The sequence below is a fragment of the Drosophila biarmipes genome, chromosome X (assembly GCF_025231255.1).
Source record: "Drosophila biarmipes strain raj3 chromosome X, RU_DBia_V1.1, whole genome shotgun sequence".
NCBI classification, from domain to species: Eukaryota; Metazoa; Arthropoda; class Insecta; order Diptera; family Drosophilidae; genus Drosophila; species Drosophila biarmipes.
Genome location: NC_066611.1, coordinates 25,629,451 through 25,638,125, shown reverse-complemented (window position 1 = coordinate 25,638,125; position 8,675 = coordinate 25,629,451). Strand labels below are relative to the sequence as shown.

At 54.6% G+C, this 8,675-nt stretch overlaps 3 protein-coding genes across 4 annotated transcripts; 2 read left to right on the top strand and 1 right to left on the bottom strand.

Annotated features, from left to right (window-relative positions):
- LOC108024091 (uncharacterized) lies at positions 1 to 842 on the top strand. Its single transcript, XM_017093866.3, has one exon. The coding sequence runs from the start codon at positions 48 to 50 to the stop codon at positions 819 to 821; it is 774 nt and encodes a 257-aa protein (XP_016949355.1). The 5' UTR covers positions 1 to 47; the 3' UTR covers positions 822 to 842.
- On the bottom strand, positions 839 to 1,792 carry LOC108024203 (NADH dehydrogenase [ubiquinone] iron-sulfur protein 4, mitochondrial). The gene is made up of 3 exons (XM_017094053.3): positions 1,598 to 1,792; positions 1,203 to 1,532; positions 839 to 1,143 (listed from the first exon to the last, which is right to left on the bottom strand). Exons 1-3 carry the CDS (start codon positions 1,645 to 1,647, stop codon positions 963 to 965), a joined length of 561 nt encoding a protein of 186 aa, XP_016949542.1. The 5' UTR covers positions 1,648 to 1,792; the 3' UTR covers positions 839 to 962.
- A 284-nt stretch (positions 1,793 to 2,076) lies between these two features.
- Positions 2,077 to 8,672, top strand: LOC108024201 (5'-3' exoribonuclease 1). 2 transcript variants are annotated; one of them, XM_017094051.3, is made up of 12 exons: positions 2,077 to 2,579; positions 2,662 to 3,756; positions 3,814 to 4,122; positions 4,543 to 5,007; positions 5,070 to 5,338; positions 5,415 to 5,734; positions 5,800 to 6,693; positions 6,850 to 7,403; positions 7,466 to 7,927; positions 8,003 to 8,104; positions 8,165 to 8,230; positions 8,294 to 8,672. In XM_017094051.3, exons 1-12 carry the CDS (start codon positions 2,505 to 2,507, stop codon positions 8,363 to 8,365), a joined length of 4,683 nt encoding a protein of 1,560 aa, XP_016949540.1. In that variant the 5' UTR covers positions 2,077 to 2,504; the 3' UTR covers positions 8,366 to 8,672. The 2 variants fall into 2 exon arrangements, with proteins under 2 accessions (XP_016949540.1, XP_016949541.1); XM_017094052.3 differs by having other exon boundaries at positions 2,078 to 2,579; positions 8,168 to 8,230.
- Positions 8,673 to 8,675: the final 3 nt, after the last annotated feature.

Below are 8,675 nucleotides of genomic sequence, written 5' to 3'. Positions count from 1 at the left end.
TTGCGCTTTTCCAACACTATCAGTTTTCCTTGGTGTTTTGGTTAATCATGTCTGGCGGGGATCGAGAGCAGCTGCGTCTATTCGTTGCCGCCAGTAGGAGACGCTTGAGCGACCTGCTAGGGAGCCTCAACTGGAGCGAGCAGAGGGTGATGGAGGCCACAAGTAAACCGATACCAGAGCAGAACGCGGAGATACTGGAGCAACTGCCCCCATCGTGCTGCTCCAATCCCGCCTTTACCGTTCAGCTAGACGACGCATCTATCCAAAAGATTATTGGATCGGACACAAGCCAGCCAATTGGCGCCACCTCCTTTGAAGATCTGCAGGTGGCACTCAAGGCGCCAAACAGGCTTCTCATCTACCAGTATGTTCTGCAGCACACCGCGAAGCACCCGCAGTTCGGGGACAACGCCGCCTTTGCCGAACTCGTGGGCGAGACCAAGCGCGAGGGAAAGAAGCAACGCCGCCACCGCAAGAGCAAGCCCACGCTCAAAGAAGAGCTGCATCAGCTGGTCAGCCTTCAGATGCAGGCGCTGCAAAGGCAGTGGGAGCAGGAGAAGGCCCGGAAAGAGGAATGCAAGAAGAGGGAGCGGGAGCACAGGGTAAGGGAGGAGGAGCACGGGAGGAGGGAGAAGGATCACAGGATGAGGGAGTCGAAGCACGGCAGGAGGGAGCAGGAGCACAGGGAACGGGAGCACAGATATGCCGGCAGTCGAAACAGGAGTTGCAGTCGCAGTCCAGAGAGGCAGCGCCATGTACACAGGCATCGGGAGGAGCAAGACCCGCGCAGGCATCATCATTCTCACTCCACTCGTCATTAAAACAACTAATCTTCATCTAAAGTTCTTCCTAAGTCCAGCAGACTGTTTATTTGGGTATTCAGATAATGAACAAAGCAAAGAGAAAAAAAAGAATTGTTGCCTATGATCCTGGCCATAGGATCCTCCTGGCGGTGGAGGAGCCTACTTGGTGGAGACGCGCGTGCGCTTGTTCCAGGCAAAGTTGATGCCGTAGTTCTTGACGCGCTCCTTCTTGGGCTTCTCGGCGCCGTCGACGTACCAGCGCCAGCCGTTTCGTTCGCAGTATGTGATGGCCTCCTCCTGAGAGCCGAACTGCACGTTCATGTTGGACAGCGGGTCGCCGCTGGAAAGTTAGGAGGTTGTCAGTGCCACTAGTCTAGTGGACAGGTAGCAGCTACTCACGTGGAAGCCCAGCCCATGAGGGGGTTCTCCCAGCGCTCGCGGTTGTCGAACTCGATCTGCCAGGTGTTGATGTTGTCCGTGCCGCTCTGCATGGCATTCTTAGGCGGAATATGGATGCGGACGCGGCGTTCCTTGAGATGCTCCTCGGGAACCCCGCTTATGGGACCAAGATTGACGGCCGTGGGCACGGAGATCTTGCCGCTCAGCTTGTTGCGCTGCTCCAGCTCATCGGGTCGGGCCAGGGCCAGCTTGGGGTCCAGTGGACCGCCGTCCGGCGAGGATGAGGACGCGGATGCCCAGCGGGCGGCGGCCAGTTTGTTGGCCTGATAGCTGCAATGGAGCAGGAAATCAGAGATTGGGTTCGCCACTTGCTCTGACCGCGGGCAGGCACTTACAGCTGCAGGGAGGCAGTGCCTCGGCACATCACTTGGCGGAGGGCCGACATTTCGCTAGGCGTGCTGAACTGCTCTCAGTATACGCAGATATTCGGCTTCAAAATACGAATTACGTAAAATTTGGAACACAAGCGCTTTGCTGTTGGAGAAACAGCTGCTCGGTTTTTATTCTAATTGGAAACGGTGCGATTCCACGGGCGGTCACACTGAAATGTCGGGAGGGTTTCTCGGCTGACATATTTTTGGTTTACTCATTTTCATTATTTTTGGTACGAAAATGTCTGTTATGTGTGATATTTCGACTTACCAGAATACCAAGACTAACACCTTGTGAACAAGACTGGGATAAAACCCAGAAATAACAAACATGCTCCAGAGGGTGTCTTCGCTAGGCCGGGCGTGTGTCTCCGCTAACTGCCACTGCTTCGCTTTCACCTCCAGCACCGCGTTTATACGTCGGCGTGTACCCAAGAAGTTTGCAGTTACCAACTGGCTCTTGCTTACACGGTATTTTGCACTCGAAGAATTGAGTTTCTGCTAGTGCTGCCAGATTGGTGTGTTCGCGCCTCTGAAACGAAAAGTCTGTAGCTTGAATACCTTTAAGAAATGGGAAAAAGCGCCAACGATTTCCTTGAGATGATAACCGTGTAACGCCTTGTTTTCAAAGGGAATGCATTGAGTTAATCCTTTTCGGCCTTGCCACAGGTTGAATCGCGTGTGTGCCGACACTGTGGCAACGCCACGCCTACTATTTGCAAATAAGGTCTTAATCAATACAACTACACACAGAGTTGATAAAGAAAAACAACTGAACGCAGTAAACTTTCGCTCAAAAATCCCAAAATTTCTCAGTGACCAAGGAGGAGTTGCACGGTAGTAGCCACAGATCCCAATCCAGAGCAGCGACATGGGCGTCCCGAAGTTTTTTCGCTACATCAGCGAGCGTTATCCTTGCCTCAGTGAGTTGGCGCGGGAGCACAGCGTAAGTGGATGCGTGGGACGCGGATGCGGCTGCCAGGTTAACCACATTAGCTACATCTGTGATACGCGTCCTTACCCCCTAGATACCCGAGTTCGACAACCTGTACCTGGACATGAACGGCATCGTGCACAACTGCTCGCACCCGGATGACAACAACATACACTTTCACCTGGAGGAGCAGCAGATTTTCCAGGACATCTTCAACTACGTGGACAAGCTGTTTTACCTGATTAAGCCGCAGCGTCTCTTCTTCCTGGCCGTCGACGGGGTGGCGCCCCGAGCCAAAATGAACCAGCAACGGAGCAGGAGATTCCGATCGGCCCGCGAGGCCGAGCTACTGGAGGCGAAGGCGGCGCAGCGGGGCGAGCGGCGGGAGCACGAGCGCTTCGATAGCAACTGCATCACCCCGGGTACTGAGTTCATGGTGCGGCTACAGGACGGACTGCGCGCCTTCCTCAAGACGAAGATCTCAACGGATCCGCTGTGGCAGCGGTGCAGCGTGATCCTCAGCGGCCAAGAGACGCCCGGAGAGGGCGAGCACAAGATCATGGACTACATTCGGTACATGAAGGCCCAGCCGGACTTTGACCCCAACACGCGGCACTGTCTGTACGGCCTGGACGCCGATCTGATCATCCTAGGCCTCTGCACCCACGAACTGCACTTTGTGGTGTTGCGCGAGGAGGTCAAGTTCGGGAAGAACGTGAAGCGCGCCTCGGTGGAGGAGACGCGCTTCTTTCTGCTGCACTTGGGCCTGCTGCGCGAGTACCTGGAGCTCGAGTTCGACGCTCTCAATACGCCTGAGCGGAAGCTGGACGTGGCGCAACTGATTGACGATTGGGTTCTGATGGGCTTCATGGTCGGCAACGACTTTATACCCCATCTGCCGTGCCTCCACATCTCCTCCAACGCCTTGCCACTGCTCTACCGCACCTACATCAACATTTACCCGGCCCTCGGCGGGAACATTAACGAAAACGGCAAGCTCAACCTGCGGCGTCTGCAGATCTTCATGTCGGCCCTGACCGAGGTGGAGCTGGAGCAGTTCAAGGAGCACGCCGACGATCTGAAGTACATGAACGCCAAGACGGAGGCCTTCGACATCGATGTGGCCGAAATCACGGCCAACGAGAGCTACGATTCGGACCTGGGAGCCCTCATCAATGAGAGCATGAAGGTAAGCAGTGTTCCCGCTGCCCTTAGTCCACCTGCTAATCCCTTTCCATGTTCCCAGCTGTACGAGGACGATAGCGAGGAGGACTGGAGCAACGAGGAAGCGGCCCTGATGAACGAGTTTAAGAATTACAAGCGCAACTACTACCGAAACAAGTTCAAGAGGGAGGCGCAGGGCCAGTTGCTTGAGGAGTTGGGCCACCACTACGTGAACGCGCTGCAGTGGATTCTCGACTACTACTACCGCGGTGTGCAGTCCTGGGATTGGTACTACCCCTTCCACTACGCGCCCTTCATCAGCGACCTTAAGAACATCGAGCAGGTGCAGATCGACTTCCAGCTCGGGACGCCCTTCCTTCCATTCCAGCAGGTGAGTTGGGCACTGTGATTTTGAGTTCAGCTTTATGGCACATTTCAAACTATTCAGTGAGCCCAAAATATTAAGGTACTTCTATCCAAAATTAATTGTATTAATAGAAATACAGCCTGTACTTTCAACATAGCCGCTTATATGCATAAGATCATACACCTATCCTGCTCTAAATCATAGATAGTATTTTTATACTCGTCACTCGTAGAGTAGAAGGGTATCATAGATTCGTCGGAAAGTATGCGACATGTAGAAGGAAGCCATGTAGTATATATATTTTATAAGTACCACATGTTTTTCAAACTACTTTTGAAACACCAAATTTTGTATAAAATAATTTTAAATTAGTTGTTTTGGCATCAAGGTTTAATCCCTTTAAGCAGCACTTATTCTAAATCCAGTCTCCCCTTCTTCACGCAGCTATTGGCGGTGCTACCGGCGGCCAGTTGCAAGCTGCTCCCACTCGCCTACCACGACCTCATGCTGCTGCCCAGCAGTCCGCTGGCCGAGTTCTATCCGCTGGACTTCGAAAGCGATCTCAACGGCAAGAAGCACGACTGGGAGGCGGTGGTTCTGATACCCTTCATCGACGAGCGGCGGCTGCTGGCGGCGATGCGCCCCTGCGAGGTGCTGCTCTCGGAGGCGGAGCGCGAGCGGAACCGCCATGGTCCCATGTACCTCTACAGGCACAGTTCGGAGTCGCAGGGCCCCATGGCCCCGAAACCGCCGCTGCGGGCGCTGGCGAACCTCTACTGCACCGAGGTGGCCAAATGGTCGCGCGAGATCGCTCTCAACCTGCCGCACAGCGTGTGTGTGGAGCTGCCCAACGCGGCGAGGCACGTTTTCTTCCCGGGCTTCCCCACCATGCAGCATCTGCCCTTCGACGTGAGTGTATTGGTCATTCCGCTTTTCAAGCCAGCCGTTAAATGTGCCCTCCCATCTTCCAGTTTGAGCTGCGCCACGATCGCGTCAAGGTCTTCGAGCAGGTTAGCCGCAACCAGAACATGGTCCTCAAGCCGCGCAAACGACCATTGGAGGACACCCTGGAGGCGGTGGCCGGGCAGTATCTGGAGCAGGTAGTGCACATCGGTTGGCCGCATCTCATCAAGGCGAAGGTGGTACGTGTTGCAACGCGAGATCAGCGGGTCGACGAGGAGGGACTCTCGGCCAATGACTCGCGGCGCTTCGACTCGGAGTGCAAGACGCTGCAGGAACAGTTGAGTGTGAAGACGCTTCCTGCACCCTCCGCCCAACTGCTAATGCTCCTCCTCCTTCTCTCTCCCCTCTGGCAGCTTTACTACACGCATGGGCATCCAGTTCCACAACTACGACGTGCTCGTCTACGTGCGCACCTATGCCGGCAGCTCCACGGAGTTCGGGGTTAAGGGAACGCTGAAGGTGCGCGACGCGTGGAGCAGCGCTATCACCGGCTATCCCGCCCAGGGCGTGGTGGCCGAACTGGCCGTGAAGGAGAGTATGCGCAAGCAATTTAGCAAGGTTGAGGATTTCTTCCCCGCCGGCAGCCCGATCTTCTTTATCGGCAACCCGTATTACGGCAGCGAGGGCACTGTGATGGATCCCCTTCTCGCCTACAGCTGCGGCCGCATCCAGGGTAAGCCAGTCTCGGTGCACCATGGCACGGCCACGCTTTAATTTTGTTCCTTTTCTCCGCTACAGTCAACATCCGTGTGCGTCCGGAACCAGACGTCCAGGAGGCACGCGCCCTGCAGGAAGAACGAGACCGGGACTTGTTGAACACCTACGAGGTTTGCCATTTGCTGAACATCAACGGGCGGGCCTTGGGTCGCCTTACCGGCACCGTGTGGGTGGTCCTCGGTCCTCGGCGGGAGAAGATGGAAAACGTGGCCAAGCACAACATTGGCCTGCAGCTCAAGTACCCGCGGCAGAACGAGGAGCGTGCCGGCTACTGCTGCCGGTCGGGCAATCAGTGGTTCTACTCCAGCCTGGCCTTGGAACTGATGCGGGACTATTGCCAGCGTTACCCGGACGTTGTCGCCTTCTTTGGCGTCAGCAACGATCGCGGCGAGTATGTGTTCGAGCAGGATGTTTTCCCGGATGCGGTGGGCCAGCACCGCGTTGAGGATCTGGCCAACTGGGTGCGCCAGCAACCGCACATGAAAGTCGAGCGGATTTCGTGCGGCTCCAAGACGGTCTGCCGCGAGACGGTGGAGCTGCTGATGGCCGCCGTCGACGAGCTGCGCTCCCTGCCCGTTAAGGACGTTAAGCTGCAGGTCAAGCCGCATCTGCTCATCAAGCCCAATGTCACTCTGCCGGAAATCTACCGCTCGCGTAGACCAGTGCGGCTCTTTGACCGCGTCGTCATCGTCCGCACCATCTACATGGTGCCGGTCGGCATCAAAGGCACGGTGATCGGGATCCACCCCGTAACCGATCCCAATCCGGTTCGCCTGGAATGCGTTCATGCCGTGGACACCTTTTGCGAGGTGCTGTTCGACAAGCCCGTTCCGAATTGCAACGACATCCACGGCATCGCCCAAGACCGGGTCTACAAGGTGCCCGAGAACGCCATGGTGGTCATCTTCACGAACGGTAAGTGCAGCAAGTCAAGCTCCCGTATTTATTTATTTTAGTTGTAAGATGTATGTATTTACATCGGAGACTATCAAAGCTAATCTATAGTAAGGGCTAACAACTTGCCTAACTAGGCCTTTAAACATTTACTAATGCAGCAAGTTTATTCTTTAGAACAAGCACAGAAGTCAAACGACAAGGTGCAGTCGACGAGGACTCCCCAGCAGAACGACAAAAACGTCCGCACAAACTCTCGGGATCCACAACAGACGAGCAGCAGTCGTTATGTGACAGCAGCAGGATCGAATTGGGTACCCATCACCATGAAGACCGAGGTTTCCGACGAGTTCCTGAAGACGCGTGCCGACTCGAAGGGCACGGAGCGGTCGAGGTCAGGCCAGGCGCAGTTGCTGCCGGAGCAGAAGGTTTCCAACTGGCGGGAGCGTGCCACTGCCAGTGCCCCAACGGCCAAGCCTCAGCCGGCGCAAGAAAGTTGGCGGCAGTATCCCTCACGCCAGCAGGGCGGCAGTTCCTCCGTGGCTATGGCCCAGACGCCTGCCACTACAGCTGCGGCTGCCACAGTGACGCCGCAGGATCAGACACTAGCACTCATGTCATTGCTGGGCATGAAGAAGCAACAAGAAGTGACGGAATCTCTGGAGTCGCCGCAGCAGCCACAGCCACGTCCACCGCCCTTGCAGCTCGCTTCACGCCCCGGGCAAATGCCAGTGAGCCCTCTAACCGAGATTTGCTTTGGCCAACCATTCATTTTCACACAATTACATTACAGAACTTGCCCAAGCCCCCACTCTTCTGGCAGCAGGAGGCACAGAAGCAACAGCAAAGCGATCGCATCAAGAGCCAGCAGTGGTACAGAAGCGTCCCGACGGGAGCGGAGCTGCACCCGGCACCACCCACAACAGTACCCCCGATGAGGCAGCCACTGCTGCAGCAGCACGCCAGCGTACCCCTCTCTGGATTCAACAACGGAAATCAGCAGCGATCCAACCACAACATGGCTGCGCAAAGTGCCTTCAACAACAACCATGTGCGCATGCAGCAGACCAATCCCTACCAGACGTACCAGTCGCACCAGACGCCGTATCCACCGCCATTCCACCAGCTGAAGGAGATCCGCAATGTGGAGCCGCCACGCTACTCCTCGATACAGGACTTTGTGCCCATACAGGCGTATCGTCCGAGGAAATCGAAGCGTGCTCAGCCAACCGGTGGTCGCCAGGAGCCAGATGCTGTAATAATAGATTAAGCAAGTGAATTGGGTTCAGCGATGTCATTTCAAGGATTTTGTTTTCCGCATGCATTGCAGCAATCGTTAAACGACTCGACAGACACCACTTCCAGTTCTAGTCTTCCGGACAAGTCACCGAGTGATCAAGCTATCGAGCTTCTGCAAACACTTACAATTCAGGTGAGCCCTATCCCCCATCGATCTCCCTCTGATCCCTCCATTAATATCTTTCTGCATCAGCAGGCGTCGACATCACAGTCCAAAGCTGTGCCAGCAGCCGGGACGGTTGAAACCGTCTCATCTCAGGTGAGCAAAGGGTCCGGAATTGTATATCCATATATTACACTTACGTATTCCCAATTCTTCCAGGCAATCAAGCCAAGGAGGCAGCGAGTTCCACGGATTGGGGCCAAATTTGATTTGGAATATATAATGCATTGAGATGATGATGGCTCTACAATTGTTATTCCACAAAGAACGGGGTCCACTCAACGAGTTGATCCTCTATAAGACCTCCATGCTTGAAATTTGAAAGCTCAGTATTTTTAAGTTCAAAACCCACCTTACGCAAAAAGTTATTTAGAATCATCCAATTTTCATTTCCTAGTCTGTGCGAGGCAGTCGAAAGAGCTGCATCCAATGGACTGTATATCCTACAGAAATTGTTGATTATATTAATTCTAAAGTGAGACTGACTCAACTTTTAATTTTCTTTAATAAACTCGACTGTTTCCTGATATTCCTAGTATTT

Excerpts from the sequence above, each read along its gene's own strand:
- LOC108024091 (XM_017093866.3), top strand. The coding sequence starts at position 48 with ATGTCTGGCGGGGATCGAGAGCAGCTGCGTCTATTCGTTGCCGCCAGT.
- LOC108024203 (XM_017094053.3), bottom strand. The coding sequence starts at position 1,647 with ATGTCGGCCCTCCGCCAAGTGATGTGCCGAGGCACTGCCTCCCTGCAG. Across the intron at positions 1,533-1,597 it reads GGCACTGCCTCCCTGCAGCT|CTATCAGGCCAACAAACTGG; the intron begins GTAAGTGCCTGC and ends GCTCCATTGCAG. Across the intron at positions 1,144-1,202 it reads CTCATGGGCTGGGCTTCCAC|CGGCGACCCGCTGTCCAACA; the intron begins GTGAGTAGCTGC and ends CTAACTTTCCAG.
- LOC108024201 (XM_017094051.3), top strand. The coding sequence starts at position 2,505 with ATGGGCGTCCCGAAGTTTTTTCGCTACATCAGCGAGCGTTATCCTTGC. Across the intron at positions 8,105-8,164 it reads TGCAAACACTTACAATTCAG|CAGGCGTCGACATCACAGTC; the intron begins GTGAGCCCTATC and ends TTTCTGCATCAG. Across the intron at positions 8,231-8,293 it reads TTGAAACCGTCTCATCTCAG|GCAATCAAGCCAAGGAGGCA; the intron begins GTGAGCAAAGGG and ends CAATTCTTCCAG.